The sequence below is a fragment of the Rhinatrema bivittatum genome, chromosome 2 (genome assembly GCF_901001135.1).
Source record: "Rhinatrema bivittatum chromosome 2, aRhiBiv1.1, whole genome shotgun sequence".
Classification (NCBI taxonomy): domain Eukaryota; kingdom Metazoa; phylum Chordata; class Amphibia; order Gymnophiona; family Rhinatrematidae; genus Rhinatrema; species Rhinatrema bivittatum.
This window is the reverse complement of record NC_042616.1, coordinates 663,638,206-663,661,346: the sequence shown is the minus strand read 5'-3', so window position 1 is coordinate 663,661,346 and position 23,141 is coordinate 663,638,206. Positions and strand designations below refer to the sequence as shown.

At 41.6% G+C, this 23,141-nt stretch overlaps 1 protein-coding gene across 6 annotated transcripts in view; it reads right to left on the bottom strand.

The window, feature by feature from the left end:
• The window catches only part of SULF1 (sulfatase 1), a 369,532-nt gene that overhangs the window by 22,681 nt on the left and 323,710 nt on the right, over positions 1 to 23,141 (bottom strand). For 4 of the 6 annotated variants that reach the window (XM_029591438.1, XM_029591439.1, XM_029591440.1 and 1 more), the window contains 4 exons: positions 15,773 to 15,838; positions 12,527 to 12,699; positions 11,878 to 12,020; positions 8,939 to 9,062 (listed from right to left, as the gene is read on the bottom strand). In XM_029591438.1, the coding sequence (XP_029447298.1) occupies positions 8,939 to 9,062; positions 11,878 to 12,020; positions 12,527 to 12,699; positions 15,773 to 15,838 (506 nt within the window). Of the gene's footprint in view, positions 1 to 7,640; positions 7,769 to 8,938; positions 9,063 to 11,877; positions 12,021 to 12,526; positions 12,700 to 15,772; positions 15,839 to 23,141 lie in introns of all 6 variants that reach the window. The other 2 variants (XR_003854840.1, XM_029591444.1) reach the window with 2 other exon arrangements.

Here is a 23,141-nt window from a genome sequence, read left to right as displayed (position 1 = left end):
GACACCCAACCCAAGCCTCCAGCACTTACAACATCCGCAGTGGGGAAAAGCAATTTAATTGCACCTCTACCACTCCAGTCCCTGAAAGGACAATTCTTCCTCCCCCTGCACCCCCCCCCCCCCCAACCAAGCACTTATGCCCTGGGAAGTACGAGCTAGCCTGAGTGAACCAGCCCCAGAGACTAAAATTCGTTTATGACCCCATCGGTGGTTAGAAGCCCCCCAAAGATAAGGTTACACTCAATTATAGGAAGTACTGCGCCAAGCTCAGTAAGAGGATAAAAACTGTAACTGCAGAATGAAGGGAACGAAGAAAAGCTACAGGAATTACATGGGCCCCAGTGTTATAAGGGGTGCTAAGCTGTGTGCATGTTTGTGGGTAGAATATTACTCCTGATGTACAAAGGAAATTTGTAACCAACCTGAGTGTACATAGCTTACTGCTCCTCCATGCAAATCCCATACTAATCGAGGCATTAGCCATTGCTCCCCAATGCAGAGAGGTGCGTAGACTTAACTGATGTTTTCTTAAAGCTGGAAATGTAATCCCTGGTCAGAAGTGGAGTAAAGTGTCTGGAGCTAGTGATACTATGGGGCTGTACCTGGAGTGCACGGTGCCAGGGTCCTATACTCAGGCTTTATGCAGATTTTCTGCACATAACCCATGGGCACAAATTGTATGCTCTTAACTCATGTTTTAGGGATACAACTTTTAGGAGCATAGCTTGTGCTCCCAACTCATGTTATGTGCTCCTAAGGTAGGAGAGTAAAAGTTCTGTATCTAATTCATGGTTTGTGCACACAACTTTTAGGTGCACAAACCATTTTGGTAATTAATAAGCAATAGTAGCTTGTGATCTACCTAATGTTTGGGTACTTGCCAGGTATTTGTGACTTGGAAACAGGATATTGGGGCTTGATGGACCCTAGGTCTGACTCAGTATGGCACTTCTTATGTTCTTATGTTATTGTTCATGGTCGTGCTTCTAACGTTATGTACATTAACCATGATTTTTGCACACAAAACATGGCTTGGATGCAGAAACTATGTTTTGTGCCCTTCCTCTTGGTTTGTGTACATAAACCTTGTTTCCTGAGAAATGCAAGAGGGAAAGTTATCAATAGTTTGCATAACACTGACATACAAACTACTAGTCAGTGTGCCGAAAGTCATGGCAGTGTTTTACCAACTGTGTGATGGGAGCCGTGCAGTGTACAAAATACTGTGCATCTCTGTCCCGAAAGCATTCGCGCCCGTTTCAATACAAGTTCATATTTATATATGCATTAAAAGGCATACGTTACCCATTTTGTAAATGTACACACGTATATTTGATGCACATAATATTTGTAATCCGTGTGTGTAAGAACCCCAAGTTATACACAGAGGCATTAATAAATATCCATATGAAAATGCTTACATGTGTGCAGACTTGCAATCACCAGTTCACCCAGCACCTTCGACCCCAGACCTCCCCCCACCAAAAAACTACAGACAAATGACAAGTGCACTTATTTATTTGTTTTCTTTATTTAAAATTAGGGATGTGCATTCGTTCGTGACGAAATAGGCAATATAGACTATATTTCCTATTTCGGTACGGTTCGGGGGGGGGGGGTGTCGATGAAACAATAGGAAAACCCACGAAATTTCTTATCGTTTTGGGGGGGAGGAAAGGGCACATTAAAAAAAACAAACCCAAACCCACCCCCAACCCTTCAAATTTAATTAATTGCAACCCCCCCCACCCTTCCAATCCCCCAAGACTTGCCCGACACCCCCCCCCCAAGACTTAAAAGTCCCTGGTGGTCCGGGAGCGATCTCCTGCTCTCGGGCCGTCGGCTGCCACTAATCAAAATGCTGCTGATGGCCCTTTGCCCTTTCCATGTGACAGGGGCTATCGGTGCCATTGGTCAGCCCCTGTCACATGGTAGGAGCAATGGCTGGCCCGTGCCATTTTTTAAGATGGCACCGATAGCCCCTGTCACATGGTTTGCATAGGGCCACCGGCACCATTTTGTTTACTGGCAGCCGACGGCCCGAGAGTGGGAGATCACTCCTGGGGCCCCTGCTGGACCACCAGGGACTTTTGGAAAGTTTTGAGTGGGTCGGGAGGGTGGGGGGTTGTAATTAATTAAATCTGGTTGGGGCGTTTTTTGTTTTTTTTCAATTCGGGACAGCCAAAAAAAAATCAGCCCGAACCGCGGGAAACAAAATTTCCTGCGGCGGGCTGATAACGAAGGCCAAACCGAAAGGTTCGGCCGAATCAAATCTCTATTTAAAATATCTATATTCTGTGACTTAGTTCATTCACTAGCTAGTGTTATGCCATTTACCACATGAAAAATAGTATTTCAAATAGGGTGTGGAACCTTGAAAAAATTCGATGTGCTTTCATTTTCTTCCCGGGGTGGGCCATTTTGGGTCTACCCCTGAATCATTTTTTTTAAATTTGTTGCACTGTTTTGTTAAAAAAAAACCCAAAAACATTTATTCAGAAACAGAGCCCCTCCCTACCAGTGGAAGCCCCCCCCCCCCAGAACTCACCACAAACACCCAGTGGTGTGGCGGGAGGCCCGGGAGGGACCTCCCGCTCCCAGGATGGTGGCTGCCTTCATTCAAAATGGTGCAAGAATGGCATGAGAATTAAATGAGCTCATTTACCTGAAAATACATGCAACAGAGCTTATTAATATCCTAATCTATGGAAATCAGATAACATGTCTTGCCAAAAAATTCGCAACCCTTTAAGGCTAGGCCGCGATGTATTGGGACATTAATGTGCATCCCGATGTACCTGTGGCTTAGTCATAAAGGGGCTGCTCGACCCCGAGAATGCCTCCCTGAAGAAGTAAAATCCCCCGGGGATGTATACCAGGACTTCCCAACTTTTAGCCAATTTGACCCTATTTTAGCACTTGAAAATTCAAATGATCCCAGAAGATGACCAAAATAAATTAACAGGGATGTGATCCCTCTTGAACAATCACTGCACTCTCACCCTCTCCACACTCCAGCAGATCCTCTCTTTCAACCTCCACCCACTCAAGAGGACTTCTTCTCTTAAACTCCTCCTCTCCAGAAGACCTTTTCTTTCAATCTCTCCTTCCCTCTTACATTCCCCAAATCCTCTCACCTGCCCAGCTCATGCCCTTTTGGCATCCCCCAACCTGATACTCTCTCACTCCCAAGCCTTTCTAATAACCCTCAGTTGATCCTCTGTCATCCCCTCTCTCTTAACCTCTCCTTCATTTCCTCCTCACACTCATTCCCACACTTAATCTCACATATCCCAGTCTCACCTCCTTCCCTCTAATCTTTCTCTCACATCCCCACAGCTGATCACCTCACACCCCCAAGCTTTTCTCTTACATCCCCCAGTTGATCTTCTGGCATTCCCATTCTCTACCCCTCCACAATCAATCCCCCTCCTGCATCTGGTCCTTCCTTTCAAAATTCTCTCCAACTAGCGTCAACAGCAAATTTTCCTTTGGGTCCCGGGCCAAAGGTGGATGACAACTGGTGGGATGAGAAAGCAAAATAATGACAGAGGCAACAGTTTTCTCTTGGGTAGCTTCAGTGGTGGGTGAGGAGATAGAAGCAGTGGCAAATTTCCACTAGGCTGCGAACATCCAGATCTCCCCTCCTCCCTTATGGCTGGTCCTAAGCTTGATGGTCATCTGCAAGCAGCATTAGTAATGAAAGTCTGCACAGGGCCTGTGAGCCAGTGCATGCTTACAGGCCCTGCGGCAGCCCTGATCCCTCCTCATGCAGAGCTTCCTCTTACCACAGAAACTCATGCGAAGGTGAGACCACAGCAGGGACTTGTGGGTACATGGTGGCTCACAGGCCCCAAGTTGACTTCCACTACCAATGCTGCTCGAGAGTATTGCAATTTGAGGCATTTGTGACCCCAGCTGAAAGTCTTGTGACTCCATTTGGGATCCCCATCCACAGTTTGGAAAGCCGTACAGAAAATCATAATCAGGCAGAGCTGGGTTTAAAAGTTTACCAAAGTAGTTTTTCTTTTTGCTGGAGTATTTTGTTTTGAGCGAAAGGTTTACCAGGGCAACAGACTTCTCTCTGAAGTCCGAGAGACTGTATTTAAATGTTTGCTGAAGTATTTTCTTTTTCCTTTGAGCCAAACATTTAGCAGAGGGCAGCAAATGTTGCCTTGAAGCCCAAAAGGCTTCAAGGTGTTTCCAGATGTGCTGGATTTTCCAGTAGGATATATTGCAGATGGAAACCGGTGTAAGAAGATAAGGCTATGAAGTGTGTGTGTGTGTGTAGGAGGGGGGGGGGGTGGCAGCAGGAACTACCCTCTTCTTAACTCATCAAAAGCAAAGCCATAAATACCTATTACAATAACAAAAATACCACATAAAATGTCAATACATAACAAAATAAGTAAAAAGACAAAGACAATAGAGATGGTATTCAAAATACTCATAAAATCTTGCAGATTGCGCAAAAATTGGTCCTTCATGTTCTGTTTTTAACCAAGTTAACGCCATTATTGTTTAAGGATAATACCCACCACGACAAAGCAACCGCCACCAGTTTCCTGCAGCAGCTCAGGTTCATTCTGTGGCAAGTTTCTGTTTGGCAAATCAGTGCAAGATTGAAACTTTTGCATTTTAAGGGGCTGAATTACTAAGACTTATTTCCCATTCTACTTCTGTGGGAGCAAATAAATAGTTTGCCAACCTTGCTTGCTTATTCTTGGTGAGGAAAGGGGATATCACTGGTAGAGAAGAAATCTCAAGGCTGGGGAAGGGTATGGGAAGAGTGGTTAGAGGAAGGAAGAGAAGATCTCTGGGATGGGGAGAAAAAATGGGCGAGTTTTCAGAAGGGAAGAGAAAGCAAAGGAGAAATTTTGGGATTGAGGGAGAAAAGGGAGGATATGGAATTGGGGGGAGGAAGATAAAGAGGGGGGTTTGAGAGGATGTAAACTGAGGGAAGGGAGGTGGCTCCTCCCTCAACTCTGATCCTGTTTGTCATCATATTCTTTCCTCACCTGTCCCTGTTCCCCCCTGCTAATCCCCAGTAATCCTTCCTCTCCCATCAATGCTTTTTTCTCTCTCTTACCCCACCATCCCATCCTGCACATGCTTTTTCACATTTATACCTCAAACCTAGTGCTGTTTCCCACTGAAGCGCACACACACACACAGTTCCATTCCCCATGGGCATGCATACCCAACTCAGCCCCAATCACACACCTACCCATGAGGCCAATAGCTTGACTCACACCCTCACCCACACCCCCATTCACCCAGCCAGTCCCCTCAACCACCGGCTGATCCTTTCACACACATTCCCTGGCCAATCCCATAACTTCCCAGACACACACTTACCCCTGGCACCAATCCCCTTCTCATTCAAACACACAAGCCAGCTAATCCTCCTACTTATTCTCTGCCCAATCCCATCCCTTCTCTCCTTTGCAATCTTCTCTCACCCCATCCATCTGATCCCTTCTCTCAACTCCCAGCTGAATCCCGAGGCACAGAGGAAGGGAGCTGGGGGTCCATGGAGTATCAACAGTGGGGAAAGGAAGAGAAAAATAAAGGCACCCACTCACTCCTAGTCCAGCATTTGAATTCCTGTGATTTTATAGGGACTGGGCAATTCCACAGGAAAGGCTGGATTTTGAGCCATTGCCACTATATTGCAGGAAATCGGAGGCTCTCATTAAGTCAGTTTCAAGCTATAAGACTGAAAAATCCTTTTAGGTCATGACTCGTATATACATATATTTTTTTTTTCAGTCTTATAGCTTGAAACTGACTTAATGAGAGCCTCCGATTTCCTGCAATATAGTGGCAAGGGCTGAAAAATCCAGCCTTTCCTGTGGAATTGCCCAGTCCCTATAAAGTCACAGGAATTCAAATGCTGGACTAGGAGTGCGTGGGTGCCTTTATTTTTCTCTTCCTTTCCCCACTGTTGATAATCCATGGACCCCCAGCTCCCTTCCTCTGCTGATTCTGTCTGTGCCCATCCCTACCCTGTACACTGTATAGGGTAGGGATGGGCAGTTCTGGGTATTGCTGTATAGCACAAAACATATATTTTCGTGACTGCAAAAAATGAACATTACTTAACTTGATGAACAGTTTCAATATCCAAAACTTTCCTCCACGAGACCCTGACAGGGCATCACGATACTGCAAAAAGTTGTGTTTCAATTTACATCGCTTCCGGTTTTCTGGTTTTCTTCTTTTTTTTAAATGCATTTTCTTTTTTCCAAATTCTCGGGGGAATGTCCTTCTGCCATTTTTTTTTATTGGGTGCAAGCAACAGTGGTGACGTTTTAAGAACTGATGAAGCAAGTTTCCCCCTGAAGCAGATATACATGGAAACATGGCACAGTGTCGGGGTGTCATCAAATAAGTTCTGGATATTGAAACTATTCACCAAGTTTAGCAATGGTTTTTTTTTTTTTTTGCAGTCACTAAAAATATTTTCTGCAGTGTATTGCAACACAAAAAATTAACAATAAGGGGCCTTAAATGACATTATAGAGTTTTGGTTAGCATTTCCTGTTACTCTCACAAGAGACAGTCCCAGAAAACCTTTATTAAAATAAAATATAATTATTTTCAGTATCGGGGGTTTGTTGATCTAGTCATGAGACAGCCTGCGGTGTTGGGGTAAGAACACTAAGGGGTACATTTAAGAAACAGCGGGCGCGCAAACAAAAGTACGCTGGATTTTATAAGATACGCACGTAGCCGCGCGTATCTTATAAAATCCGGGGTGGGCACGCGCAAGTGACCACCACAAATGAGCATATTTGTGTAACTTGTGCGCGCCGAGCCCTGCGCGCGCTGCCCGTTCCCTCCGAGGCCGTTCCGAAATCGGAGCAGCCTCGGAGGGAACTTTCCTTCCGCCTCCCCCCACCTTCCCCTTCCTTCCCCTACCTAACCCACCCCCCCCGGCCCTATCTAAACTCCCCCCACCTCTGTCGCAGAAGTTACGCCTGCTCGAAGCAGACGTAACTGCAACCCTTTTAAAATCTGGCCCTAAGAGACCCTCCAGACTCTGATTAAGTAAAAACAAGGATTTGATAAATTTATAGAATTTAAAAACCCCACATTGAGATCTGTTATTTTACAGCTGTAATCGCAGTAAAGATTTCTTAATTATGTACTATGCTCTCTCTTTATGAGGGGGCACCAATGCACCCAGATCAACTGGGAACTAATCAGAAATGAGACCTTAATCACATAATCAGTGCTGTTTGCCAGCATGTAGCATTGGTACTACTCAGAGTGCAGCAAAGACATTTTGAATTTGTTAGCCAATAGCCAGTGACTTCAAGCTTTCTTGGATGAGGATTAATTGAAGGTTATATTTACATGTGCAGTTACACAGGCCTTTTAAAGGAGATGGTTGCCTCATTCACCCTTAACCTTAAAGCATGAGCTGCATGAAGTCTTGCTGTGAAGGTGAGCAGAGTTAAATGCAAATTGGCAGATCCGCAATTGATGACAGGGAAGGATGTGGTTAGCATTTGCATGCATTGAAAGCTACACTGTTTGCAAAATGAGAGGGCAGAAGCATTAGTGGAAATGATCCAGATCATGCAATTATTTGGAAAAAAAGCTGCTGAGGAGAATAAAAAAAATCTGGATACCTGTGTGGGTCATAGCTTCCTCCCTCTTTACTTCCTGATATAGGAAAATACAAGAGGAACTTCTGTTAATGTTTAGAACTTATAAAAACTATTCACAATGTAGTTTTCCATGTACAGCATCTAAAGTCCTAAAAGCAAAAAAGAGAAATGAAACTGTATTAAGGGCATAGCTGAAGCCTATTAAAGGCTTAAGATGTTTAGAGATGGGACTGAAAATTCCAAAGCAAGACAGGGATATACGTTAAAGGAAAAAACAGTAAGGGCATATGCAAACCCAACAAATGCATCAACGTCAGAACACGCATAGAAAACTAAATGAATTAAACTAAATATGTTACTTATGGTTTTCCATGGTCTGATTTGTTTTAATTTAGCAATGCCAGAAAAAGAGATATATTTGAGAGGGCAGTTAAAATAAATGAGTATTTTTCTTCTTATTATTTTATCCCCTGAGAAGATATAAGTATTTTTCCTATTTGAAAGCCCCTCTCCCTTCCCCGTGACATGATTCTGAGTAAATCAGGGTGCAAGTGTGCGAGACAGCATCAGAAGGCCATGCAACAAAAGCATGGACATAGCATGAACAACAAGAGAGTTCGGCTGTTTGAAAAGCTGTATAATTTGTTTTATCCCAAACAGCGTAAGCCCTTAAAAGAAAAATATATTATGGCAAAAGAGCTTTAAAAGAGGACTCAAAAGAAGCCCAAAATAAAATTGTTCAAGGCAATATTTGGAAAAATCTAAATCCTAGAAAGAGAAGACTTCCTTTGAAGAGCAGGCGCATCAGATAGAAGAGTACAAGTTGAGCCGCACGTTACTTTTAGCTTTTGAGACTAGCCATTACTGTGGAAGTTTGTTGTCAAGTAGGCGAACTAGAAGGACGGGTTTGCTAGTTTAGATCCTGACATTTCAGCAGAGATTTCTGCTGTTAAAGAAAGATTTACAAATTAGAATAAACCTGTAGGACAGAATGGATGGAAATCCTGCAAAAGCCATCATGCTGGCAAGCAGAAACCAGTCAATCTCCTGATTATTATCAATGCATCTGAACCTCCAGCAGCCACACAAGTCCTTCCCCTCTCTGCTTTGCACCACAAATTGGAAACATTTTAGGCTTTTATCGATTTTAAGAATTACATCTGAAGGTACATTTCCAGAATAGCATGCATGTATCCTTTTATGAAATGTCATTCCAATACAAAAACAAAGAATTCAAAGGAAGAAAAGAGTTTGAGGGCTCCCATTGAATATACTGGAAATAGAGAGCAGAGAATAAATAGCTATTTTGATAGAGTTACCTGCTTCAAGACCTTTTGGTCTTGGATTGCACTGCTTATGGCCTTGGCAGCTTCGCAGCTCCATTAGCTGTAGGTGTAATTGATTCAAAATACCTCGTTCCACTGTATGGACTGCATTGGTCAGCTAAGCAATAGGAAACACGAAAAAATGTGTAATTTTTCTAAATGTGCATTTTATTGGATGTTTAATTATATACCGTTCAACATCAACCATCAACTTGAGAGTCAATACCAAATATTAACAAGATACTTAAATTTCTGTCCAACATTCAACCCTAGGAAGAGGCAATATGCACAAAACATGCCCTAGATATCATTTACATTATGTACCAGACCTTTACATGAAAAACATTAGAGAGTAAAATAAATCATTATAATATATATCAGCTTAGAAATTAAAAGTTTGGTGGATGAGTAGATGTTTTATTTAGACTGTCATTCTCAATGCACTACAGGAAAGGAAGAACCAGAATTAGGATTTAAGAAGTTTAGCAACTGCTACACCTGTTTATTTAAAATCACAAAAGTTTGGGGTGGGGTAGAACAAAACATAAGAATAGAAGAACATAAGAACTGCCATACTGGGTCACACCAAGAGTCCATCAAGCCCAACATTCTGTTTCCAACAGTGGCCAATCCAAGTCACAAGTACCTGGCAAGTACCCAAACATTAGATAAATCACAAGTTACTACTGCTTATTAATTACTGTAAGAGCAGTTTATGGATTTTTCCTCTAGGAACTTATCCAAACCTTTTTTAAACCCAGCTACACTAACTGCTGTAACTGCATCCTCTGGTATTGAATTCTAGAGCTTAACTATGCACTGAGTGAAAAATAATTTTCTTCAATTTCTTTTAAACAAGTATTTTCTAACTTTATGGACTGCCCCCTGGTCCTTCTATTATCTGAGAGAGTAAATAACCGATTTACATTAACTCATTCAAATCCTTTCATGATTTCATAGACCTCTCATTTATTTATTTAATAGTTTTCTATACCGTTATTCGAATAGACATCATAATGGTTTACATACAACTGAGGAGAAATACAATAGACAGGGAGGGGGAAGAGGACAGGGAGAAAATGAAAAACTTTGAGTCATCTCTTCTCCAAACTGAACAGCCCTAACTTCTTTAGCCTTTCCTCATAGGGCAGCCGTCCCATGCCCCTTATCATTTTGGTCGCCCTTCTCTGCACTTTATCCAGTGCAGTTATATCCTTTTGAGATGTGATGACCAGAACTTCACACAGAATTCAAGGTGCGGTCTCACCATGGAGCGATACAGAGGCATTATGACATCCTCTGTTTTATTTGCCATTCCCTTCCTAATAATTCCTGTTTGCTTTTTTTTATTGGCACAGCACACTGAGCCGACTATTCAATGTTTTATCCACTATGAGGCTTAGATCTCTATTAAGATAGAACCTAACATTGTGTAACTACAGCAAGGGTTATTTTTCCCTATATGCAACACCTTGCACATGTCCATGTTAAATTTCATCTGCCATTTGGATGTCCAATCTTCCAGTCTTGCAAAGTCCTCCTGCAAGTCATCACAATCCACTTGAGATTTAACTTCTCTGCATAATTTTGTGTCATTCACAAATCTGATCACCTCACTCGTTGCACCCTTTCAAGATCATTTATAAATATATTAAAAAGCACCGGTCCAAAGTACAGATGGACTCTTGGTCTGACCCAGCATGGCAATGTCTTATGTTCTTATGACTTTTTAGTTTTCTTAGAAGCCTCTCATGAGGGACTATGTCGAACGCCTTCTGAAAATCCAAATACACCAACATCTATCGGTTCTCCTTTGTCCACGTTTATTCATCCCTTCAAAAAGTGTAGGAGATTTGTGAGGCAAGACTTCTCCTGGGTGAAACTGCTAATTTTTTGGAAAGGAATGTGGAACAAGCTTTTTGAGATAGTTATTTTTGGAAGATCTGAGGTTTTTGATTTCCCCTGCTTATGATTGTTAATGAGTACAATAGTTTTTATCTTGTTCTTTATGATTTTTTTTTAAATATTTTCTTGGATCATCCTTTTTAAGTTAAAGTAAAGATTTTTCAGTTGACCACCACCATTGGACTCTGCTTCATTTAATGGTGCCATTGACCTCTGCTACTACCAGCTATTATGAGTACTTGCGAACCCAAGGTGTGTGTGAATTTTTGGACTGAGTTGTGTCGCCCACCACTGCACCAGGGGTTCTGGAGGTGTTAACCTCCTCCCTGTCGGATGAACCCAGTATCCCAGAAGCTAAGAGATAAATCTGAGAGAGTGAGTGATCTGGGAAGGAAGAGAAGGCCTTGGGAACTGTGTGGCCCCTTGGTTTTAACACATAAGCAATCTGGGGATAACAGGGATTCATTTACCCCCCACCCCTTGGATCATGTCCACTCTCTTTCAGAGGACGAGGTAAGTAGGGGTGGGAGAAAGAATATCTTCGGCCTATGTCAGCTCCTCTTTCTTTCTCTCCCACCTCTTGGGCCCAGTAGTAGGACTTCTCAGACCCACATAAATGCTGGATCTATTCTCAATCATAGGGTAGAGAATGTCTGGGCTTAGGCCCACACCGCTTACTCTCTTCTCCCAGGCATAGGAAAGGAAATCCCTGACTCAGTTTGACTCTTCCTTCTCTCTCAATGAATGAACCCAGATGACATATCTTTCTTCTTCCTCCCTACCAGGGCTCCTCTCTCCTGCCCAGAAAGGGAAGAATCCCAGGCTGATTCACCAACTGCTGCTCCTTTCCCAGGTAATGTCTGCAGGACAGTGCGATCTAAATGGTCATGCAGTGCAGTGGCCATTTTTAGAGTGGCAGGAGCTGCCACAAACACATTTAATTCTTAAAAATAAACACTTTCGTCTTGCCAGAAGACTTTTTTGTTTGCTATAATTACTCAGTTCCTTACAGGACCAGTTGGGTTTACCTGATAAGGATCAGTGCTCATATCAAAGTACTCCAAAAATCCAGTAGCAAACTCGCAGAAGATGAAATTGTGTGTCTCATTTACTGTTCGCAAACACCAGTAAGTATTATTGTTAGAACTTGTGCAAGCACAGAAGGATCCCACTGGAAAGAGAAAAGTTTCTGGATAAACATAACTGTTTCTATTAATAAATATTACTATGCAACAATACTTCTTAATTGTCCAATATTTCCTGCAAAAAAAAAAACCAAACAAACCTTGCCAAAGAGCAAGCAATGGTATGGTTTAATCAAATCTGTGATTTTCCCTTCAATGTTTAAAGATCAGCTATAATAACCCCCGTCTTAGGCTCTTTAAAAGCAGTTATTGCCTTTACCCCTCCTCCGGGTTCAGAAAGGATGTTGTTTTTCTTGGCACTTTCTTAGGACCCTAAGGCTGCATATAAAGTCCACTACGTTTAATAAACAGCATTAGGAAATCTTCATTATTTACTACAAAATTTAAGATATTTTCTTTCTAAAGAAAATTTCAACAGTACAATTCCCTTTATAACCGAGCTCACTGATAATTGTTACTGGTTGCACTGACATCAAACATTATTCCTGTATGCCTCTTGAAAGAGTACAGTCAATTAATACAGAGATCTTACAATTCCAGAAAGGTGCTGTCTGCCAGTGATTATTATCATGCGTAAAGCACGTGAGCCCAGGAAGACTGCATTCATCTCCCTTCTTCTGGCGCTTTTTCTCTTTTCTCTCTTTCTTTCTTTTGCGGCTTTCTTTGAATAGTCGAAGCTTACTGTCCACTTCCTGTGCTGCTTCCCTGTGCAAAAAAACATTCATTACGATTGCTTTATTATTAAAGGGCTCAAGGTCTCAGGTAGGTGAATATTGGCAAAACAAAATCTGAGTATGGACTGCTGTAAAAACATTCTGGCAAAGTAACCCAAAAAAAGAAAAGAAAAGAAATTCAGAGCATGCAAGAGGAGAAGCCACCATAGCATTCCCAGCTCCATTACATAAACATAAACTGCTTAGATCTTCTGAAGAAGCGGTGTTTGCTCACAAATTTCTGTCACTTAGGAACTGTGCAGAGTTCAGGCCACACACTCTTAAGGCATCAATTAGAGAATAAAATGCAAAGGTCAAAGTTTTTACATGAGTTAAAAGGGCATCCAATCTGAACCAGCCCCCAAATTGCAGAGAAAACTTTTGTTAAATTCTACAGAAACAAAGAAACAAAATCAGCAAAAGAGAAAGATCATTAGGCCTATCTAGTGTAGAACTTTACTGGGTCACCACTAAAAGGAATATACAATCAATACAGGTAGAGGTCAAGCCTGTAGGTTTGTTTAGCAGCTCCCCCCATGAGAGCAGCTATACTGGTAATGTCCTGTTTCTATAAAAACCAGGAGAGACCATTTATGGTATGGATTTTTATTTTGTTTTGCTTTTGCCCCTGTTTTCTTTCTTTTTAGTTTTGGGAAAGACGAACCCTTGGACCTTATGTCTTAAAGTTTGTGTTCAGAAAGAGCAGAAAAGGTATTCTTCCCTATTGTTTAAGAATGTGGGTTTTTTTGTTTTTTATTTTAGTAAAATTCTTTTGAAGGAAGTTTTATCCACCCTTCCTTTTCTTTTGCATTTTTGGAGACTGGTGCTATTTGTGTTGATGCCTAAATTCCCCATGCTAGAGGAATTTAGACCCCATCAACTACTAGAGTTTTGAGGAGGTTGAGACATTCAACCATAACCCTGAAGAGGAAGAGAGAAGGGAAGGAGAACAGTGGCACCCATCAAGTGTTAACCACTTAAAATATCATCAAGATATTCCGGAGTGGAGTTGGGAGATACTCATCAAGGGAATGAGGAGGCTGGAGAAGCTGCAAGAAGTCTAGTCAAGATATCTTGACTAAGATACAAGAAATAGGAGATTGAATTGTGTCATGTAGCTCAGTCCAAATATCATATCTATCATTTTGGGAGGAAGCTTTAACATTGCCCCTGAAACTGGGAAGGGATTTGGAAGGAAAGATTACATATTATCAACTTTAAAGAATCACAGTTTTATTGGGAATGGATTATGTAATGTATTGAACAAGGACATGAAAATTGTCATTCACCACGTTAATATCAACTATCAGTAAAATATGCTGGAAAAATATCTAGAGTCCAGCGTGCTTATTACGAGTCACTTTAGAGAAAATGCCCAGGGCCTTGGAGAGTATTCTTTCTCCCTTTCCCGATAAGGGATCTTGTAATAGAGTATGGATGGTATGGGGAGTTGTAGACATCTTAAGCCCTTGAAAATTAAGAGTGTCCTTGGACTCCTCAGTGAGGACCTCAGCCCAAGGGTTACAGTAGTCTTTCCAATTTCATGACATAGGCCTCAGTTGACCTCTGGTTTTGCCATCACTTCTTTATACCTAGGGATCCTCTGTGTTCATCTTGTTTTTTCTTGAATCCCATTACTGTTTTTATCGGTACAACTTCTACAGTGAGGTCATTTTATGTAGCCATCACCCTTTCAGTGAAGAAATACATTCTAATATTGCTTCTGTTTCTACCACCTTGGAGCCTCATAATATGATCTATTGTTCCTTGTTCTGCTTGTACAAGTGGGGTTCCACACAACACATGCACTTTTAGCTGCATTTAGGTGAATCATTCACAGGGCCATGTTTTGAATGGGATTGAAAAGTAACTCTTGTAGATTGTATTTTCAAACTTATATGTGTTAACTTCTATTACAAATCTAGCCGCACAACATGCAGGTGCAAAATTTTGCAGGTACTTTGCATCTAAAAGAATTTTTAAAGGGAAAGTAGAGATGTACTTTCTCTCTGAAGTAGATTGTAAAGTCAGTGGATAAAAAGTATCCATGAACCTTACACCAAAGCAGTTTGAAATTTTATCTCTTTGAGGCTCCAAGTATCTCCAAATGGATTTGGTTTGCACATGCCATAATAGGAATGAATCGTGCTTGTAAACCAGAGAATACTGTGAATCAACTCAAGTTTCACCCCTCATATTTACTGCCAGTACTCTTCTTGCTACTGGACTTTTGCCAAAGGAGTTTGTTCTGGAGCTAGTAAGTGCAATGCAGGACTTCCCAAACCTGCTTTGGTGATGCTACAGCCAATCGGATTTTCGAGGATATCCACAGTGAATAAGTATGAAATTAATTGACACATATTGGGTCTCCAGTGATTGAAAATGTATCCCATGAATATTAATTGTGTTTATCCTGAACACCAGACTGACTGTAAGGTCATCAAGACAGGTTTGAGAAGCCCTGGTGTAATATATAAATGCAACATATAGTCTCAAGATTCTTCTTGAACTACTCTTTAATCATACTGGTAGCACTTATGACAATTGGGACTTTCTGTATCTTTCTGCTATATTTTCATAGCCTCGCCTTGTATCTTTTGGTAACTGATAATCTTTTCTCTATATATAAGTAGTACTGACAAGGCTATTAATTCCATCCTGTTTTTTTCTTTCACTATGTCTGTATTTCTAGCATCGAGCTTTTTATTGCTTGATGTAGGAATGACCTATGTGATCACAACCTCTTCATTCTCTGCAATTCTGTCCTCCCATGAAGGATGTATGATAATTTAACACCTAATCTTTGAGCTTCCTAGTTTGTGAAATACTTCTACATATATGTACCTCCTATAATAAATAATTCTACTTGTTTCTTGGAAGATTTGTTAGTACAAATGTCGCATCATACACCTAATGGTAGTTTTTGGAACCTAGGTACACTACCTCACTGATTGTTGATTATTTTTGTTTTGGTGATTGGTGGCGTAGCTGGAAAACCCAAGTCTCTGCATATCCTAATCTTCTCCTAAGAAGAACTATTGAGAGCATGCAAAATATTAACTCACTTAAATGGATGAAGTTGACTCTTCAGTTTTTCTTGTGCCTTCACGCCTTTTTCTTTATTGTAATAGCTGCAGGCAATAATACTGAAAATGTAAGCTTTTCATAAATTGCCACCTGTTCAAAGTTAATTCATTTTCTGCAATTAAAACAAAAGAAAGCTATAATACCTCTGAAATTATTACGTACTTCCTCCAAAAAAACTGACTGTGGCAAACTAAACTTACTATGGCATTGTATTGAAATACCATAATTAATGTCAGTATGTATGATCATGTAACTAACACCAGTGGCTACTAGACAGGTAGAGGCCAAAATTTAGCATTATTGTACCTAGCTGGATAAGTAGGGACATATCCTGCTAAGTGGCAGCTGCTGAATAAGTATTTATCTGGCTAGATAGCCAGATAAATTGGGGCAGGCAACTGGTTGGGCTACTTATACAGTTACCTTAACTGGATAAATGCCGATATTCTGACTTATCCAGTTAAGTTATGCAAATAAGTTAGACCTGCTCAATAGCAGGTCAAAAGCTAGCTGAATATAACTTAGTTGGCTAACTAGAACTTACTTGGATATGTCCAGCGGCATAGCCTTGCCACTGAATATCCATTCTATGTTAGCCGGCTAACTTAGATAGTAGGATTTCTCTGAATATTGGGACTGCATGGTATAAATCCATGCAGTCACAATAGAACTGGATGGATTTATACCATATTTCTGGCAATGACAGTTTCCAAATAGAAAAGGGGAAAATGACTATTTCCAATTTCAGTTAGGAAAAGTGAGGCACATGAAGATAAGAGAAATTCTCCTAAAATCAACAGAAAATCAGGCTTAGTATTCAAATGTCATGTGTTCTTATCTAGTTGTGTTTCCAGGACTAGAGCACACATCTCGTCTCTAGATAAATATTTCAGCTATGTTCAGTGTACAACCAGTGGTGCAAGTAAGTCAATATTGTCAGGTACACCATATCATTGCTCTTTATTACTAGTGTACCTCACTGAAAAGCACAGGCATCACCATGGGGGATTATTTATTTATTTAGACATTTTATATATCATCGTTCCATGTATAGATCACAATGGGTACAAAAGTAACATTCATAGCGGATTTAGGCTGGGAAGGCAGAGTTTCCCCTAAACAATGGCTTGACCCTTAGTGCCTATACCTCTCTTTGTTTCACCTCCTGCTTCCCTCCTCACTTTCTATGGCCAGCAGAAGAGTGGACAGCATTCTGGATCTAGTACTTCTCTAACTTGCTCCTCCTGCCACTGGTGACTCCCTTGCCTGTGTGGTTCACAGTTGTTTGAACTACGCAGTGCTGCATAGAAATCTATGGAGCACCATGATTTTCAAACTGCTGGCTTGAGATTGAATTGCATGGCCAGCAAAGGTGTCGGTGAATGAAGGAGGAACTAGTGAGAGAGGTGCCATGCCTGCCCATAGGTTGCCAGCTCTGTTGCTAGCTGGTGCTGAGCTACCACTGGGTGGTGAATGGGAAAGAGAGATGAGGTGAGATGGGAGTCACCAGGGATGTAGGGTGAAGGTGAACTGCGACTCCAGGATGGGGTTAAGATGAGATGCGATTCAGGGATTGTAAGAGGGAAAGAGAGCTGGGGTTCATGGATTGGGGTAAGGGAAAATGAGTTGAGTGAGACTCTGGGACTGAGGGTTTGGTGGGAAGTTGAAGTCAGCTGGGGCTTGGGATTTGCGGGAGAGAAAGTGAGATGAGATTTGTGAATTGGAGGGGGATGGTGACTTGAGATGGTCTCAAGGATTAGTGGGGATAGGAAGGGGAGGGAAGATGAAGTGAGAAGGGACTTGTGGATTGGGAGGGATGATGTAGGACGGGTATTGGTGAAAGGAACTAGGCAGGCAGAGAGCGAGGGAGACTTTGGGATTGGATGGGGGGAGAATGGAGACTCACTGGTGCGAGAGACAGCCCAAGTCTCCCAAATCTTCTTGGAGACTCCTGTGTGCTCTGCTCCACCTTGTGACCTAACACCAGAAGCTCACTCTGTGGATCGGGGCACAGAGGCCTCCAATCACAAACAGATTGGTGCCCCATTCTTCCTCTTCTTCTAGCTTTCTCTGAAGGGAAATGACAGCATTATGAGATAGGAGTAGAGTATGTTTCTTTCTCTCCATAGTGCATGTCTGATTTACAAAGGAAGCTTGTGAGGAGGAGGAGGAGGAGGAGGAAGATGCTTGCAGACAAAGTGAAATGTGTGCTCTCTTTCTTCCTGTCTCTACAGTAACTGCCAGATGTGCCTGCAGGTTGATGATTAGAGAGTTTGAACAGGGAAGTGTGATATGAGGCTTGGGGGTTGTGGAGATTGAGCATTGGGGAATGAGATTGGAGGTTGGGGATTGAGGCTGATGGTTATGAGACTGGGCGATCAAGGGTATGAGTAAGGATGTGTGAGACTGGGAGCTGGTAGAGTCTGTGAAGGCCATGATGCAGGACTAGAAAATATGAGTGGGGGAGTGTGAGATGGGCTGGGGGTGAGCCTTTAGTGGACTCTGTGGGACAGAATTAGAGATGTCAGATAGAGGACTGAAGAATATAGTTTAGGCAAAAGATGTTGTGAAGGATGATGGAGGACATCAATTTCCCCAATATTGACTGGGTAAATGTAACATCAGGACTGGGTAAATGTAACATCAGGACTTGCTAGAGACAAAGTTCCTGGATGTAATAAATGTCTGCTTCATGGAGCAATTGGTTCAGGAACCAACAAGAGAGGGAGCTATTTTAGATTTAATTCTTAGTGGAACGCAGGATTTGGTGAGAGAGGTAACCGTGGTGGGGCCACTTGGCAACAGTGATCATAACATGATCAAATTTAAACTAATAACTGGAAGGGGAACAATAAGTAAATCTGAAGCTCTAACACTAAACTTTCAAAAGGAAAACTTTGATAAAATGAGGAAAATAGTTAGAAAAAAACTGAAGGTGCAGCTGCAAAGGTTAAGTGTTCAACAGGCATGGACATTATTTAAAAATACAGTCCTAGAGGCGCAGTCCATATGTATTCCACACATTAAGAAAGGTGGAAGGAAGGCAAAACAATTACCATCAATGTTAAAAGGTGAGGTGAAAGAGGCTATTTTAGCCAAAAAGAAATCCAGCAAAAATTGGAAGAAGGATCCATCTGAAGAAAATAGGATAAAACATAAGCATTGTCAAGTTAAGTGTAAAACATTGATAAGACAGGCGAAGAGAGAATTTGAAATGAAGTTGGTCATAGAGGCAAAAACTCATAATAAAACCTTTTTAAAATATATCTGAAGCAAGAAACCTGTGAGGGAGTTGGTTGTACCATTAGATGGCCAAGGGGTTAAAGGGGTTCTTAGGGAAGATAAGGCCATTGCAGAAAGACTAAATTAATTCTTTGCTTCCATGTTTACTAATGAGGGTGTTGGGGAGATACCAGTTCCGGAGATGGTTTTCAGGGGTGATGAATCAGACGAACTGAACGAAATCACTGTGAACCTGGAAGATGTAGTAGGCCAGATTGACAAACTAAAGAGTAGCAAATCACCTGGACTGAATGGTATGCAATCTAGGTACTAAAGGAACTAAAAAATAGAATTTCTGATCTATTAGTTAAAATTTGTAACCTATCATTAAGATCATCCATTGTACCTGAAGACTGGAGGGTGGCCAATGTAACCCCAATATTTAAAAAAGGCTCCAGGGACGAGCTGGGTAACTATAGACCAGTGGAGTTTAGGGGAAGGCTTGGGAACAGAAGGCAGAATAGGAGGGCTGGGAATGGGATGAGAGTGGGAGATTGAAAACTGACAGGTAGGTATGAGGTGAAAAGAAGGAGAGTGAGGACTGGGAAGGGCAATACCTGTGTGATATGGAGAGATGGGGTAAGGACAATAAAAAAAATGTAAAGAAATGGTGATGGAGAGGTAAAGCAATGGAAATGGGAGTGTGAGAGTGGGTGGTCAGGAGAATAACCTAGTTAGGGGAAGATGAAAGACTGTGAGGGCATAATGGAGGGAAGAGTTGGGGAGGTGAAGATTTGGAACAGGAAGAATTGTAGGGTGAGAGGGGTCAAATCTAGAATGAGTGGATAGAAAGGTATGGAAAAGAGAAATGGAGAATAAAAACAGAACAGGGTAAGATCAATGCTAGACACATATATAGAGGAGAAAGTGAAGATAACAGGGGGACAGAAGGAAGAGAAATGAAAAGGAGTTAGAAGACCAACAACAGGAAAGCAGAAAAAAAAACTGGGACCAACTAACGCAATTAGATAGGATGGGCCTCCAAAATGGGCTCAATGTAAACTGGTCTAGCAAAGAATCTGGGGGAGGACTCTTTGTTCCTGGGGTGCTCTAAATGTTTGATAGTGTTTTGAACGTTTTGATTCGGAAAACATCACTATAAGAAAATTGATGTGAACAATTATTAGATGGTGTAAGGTATGGCAAAAGAATGGAAAGCTTCTGGATGGAAAGTTTATTGGGTTGTACTGTGTGGCTCCCCTTTAAGAGGGTCCTCTAAGGAGAGTATTATTAGAATTTAAGAGATAGTGTTCAAAGTTTGGTGGAATGAGTGGGGAGTTATGAGGAACTCACCAGGAGTGTGGGAACCCACTGAGACACTGGTGCTCAGCTCCAGAACAGGCGCATTTTGTGTGTCCCATCTAGGGGGGTTACATATACAAATAAAATGTTCAGACAACAAAACCCCATGTTATTTTCAGTTTAGTGATTTGAACCTGTCAGCCTTAGGAATGTGCATGTCTCATATCATTTCTATGTTGCACAGTACAGGAGGAAAAGCATTTCTGTTTCTCCTTCTCCAACTTGTATGCACTGTCTGGCTTTTTGAGCTTTTAATTCAGGTTAGTCCACATATTTTATTGTTGTAGTTCATTCATTATGAATGTGTGTGCTGTACTCTGCATTGAACATTGTGGAAGATGCGGTACATAAGAAATTTAAAATAAATGAAATAAATACTTCTATTTCTAAGTTTTAGTTCTTTATATTGTATTTGCTGAGGGTAAGGGTATGTTTTGTGCGTGTGACAGAGGTGAGGAATTTTAGTTGTGGGGATGAATAGAAAGTTTATTGGTATTAAGGGTGTGCATTTGTTTAAAATGAGTGAGTAATCCAAACCAAACCCAATTAAAACAAACATTTTTGGGTGTTTTTGGGGTTTTTTTTGACAAATAATGTACACATTAGCTGTTTGCCAGAAAGATAATAAAATAAACTCTCTCAGCCCTACCAGAAGTTGGAGCTGGAGCCTCTCAGGGCCTCTCCCCCACCCACCAGGAATCACTTGGAGCCGGGAACTTCCCCAGCACTCGCTTACCCCTTTCATGGGAGTCTTGGCAGGAAAAAGGGGCAGGAGTGATTCCCACTTGCTCCTACCCTGCCGCAGCTCTTTAAAACCGGTATATGTTTGTATGACCAGTACAAGAATATAGTTCTGGCCAGCCCTGAGACTGGCACCATTTTGATGTCATTTTGGCATCAGTCTCAGAGTTTGAAAAAGTCACAATGGGTGGGGAGGTCCTGTTTCATTTTTTCCTTTTGTGTTGTTTTTGGTTCAGGAAATGAACTGATCTGAAATCAATAAATAAAACATACTCCCCCCCCCCCACCCCCAATTTTTTTTTAAAAAACCCTAAATTATTTGGCCTGCACATCCCTCATTGGGATTCTATCATTACCTTTTCATGGGTAAGATTGTTACTGTTTGAATTCTGGGGGGTGGGGGGGGGGGGTGCTGTATAGGTTGCAAGTGATTTTTTGCAAGGATTTCTTTTACATTTCAATGTGCATGGCATTGGAGGGAGTTTGTTTTGTTACTAAACTGACAGCAGAATTTGATTTTTGTGTGTATATAATGACTTGCAATTAGTGCTATAGGTAGCTAGCTGCTATAGGGATCCTCAGGTTTTTGTGTTGATGGTCTGGCAACATTTTTCTTTCTAATAAGAGTTAAAATCTATTTGCACCCTTGTATCCCAAGCCCCTTGCACTAGTGGCCTAAGTTACAGTAATATTGGTATGCTGTATTATTCTAAATTGGCAGCTTACTTTATAAATGGCATATTTAAATAAGGGGTTTGTATATAATTTGCATATTATATAAAAACATTGTCTCACAGGAAAAGTATGCAAGAATCCCTGCATAAATAGGACAACATTTCCCTGTGCAGTTTCTGTTGCTCAGGCCACCCCAGCCATATGACCCTTGTCACTATTTCTCTGTATGTTCTTTAAAGAGAACATCAAAAACGGGAAGGAGGAGCTGGGCACAGAATAGGGTAGTAGTTGGGGAAAGAAAGATTTGTGGGTCCAGTTATAAGGCCTGGAAATACTTGCTTCTCTTCAGAAAATGCAAGGAAAAATCCAAGATTATCCTTCAGCATTTTTACTAAACATATGGAGGTCAATATTCAAAAGCCACTTAGATGGATACCTGAAAAGTTAAGATATGCGGGTGTTGAATATACCCTGCCTGCTAGCCAGATATATTTATCCGACTATAACTAGCCGAGCTGCACAGCAACTGAAAAGGGATCTCATGGCTCCCATAAAAGCAAAATACGTTACAGAGGCCAGGAGGTTACTAAACAAGGTCTGGGACAGATCATGCTCTGCAGCTCCTGGGGCAGGTTAAGGCAGATTCAATATTGAACAGAATGACAAATGTTAGATTATTTGCTACACAGTTTCTTTTTCTATGGAATCTCTTTAGAACACTGAAAAACAGCACAAAACGTTATGGGGTAGATATTCAAAAGCCATTTAGACGGATAACTCACAAGATATCCGTCTACATGGCTTAAACGGCATATTGAACTTCTTATCCAGCTAAAATACAGCCGGATATAAAAGGAGCATTTTGGGGGCATTCCAGGGAAGGGCCCCTTTATCTGGCTAACTTAGCCGAATATCGGATATATCTGGCTACGCCCTTGATTCATCAAAATGCTATAAATACAGCGGAAACAGTACCCGTGATAAAAAGGGGGTGTGATTAGATTATTTTCTCTGCTACCACACTGAGGGGCCAATGCAATAAATATGCGCAGAAAGCAAGCGCTGTAATGCACCCCCAGGCGCCCCCCTTGGGGGCGTCATGCAATATTTAAATTAGGGGGTCGCGTTAGCAAGGAGGCACTAGGGTTGCTTGCGCGCCCCTAGCTCCTCCTTGCTAACGAGAACCCGATCGGTGTCGGCCGTCCGCTGGTTTTCCTAAACGCCGCACAGCCACACACAGCCAAGGGCTTCAGGAAACAGACGCTTGTCAGTCGATTGTCCGTTTCCTGCACCCGACTGCTGGTGGGATTTTTTTTTTTTTAACTTTATTTAGTTTTGTTTTTCCTC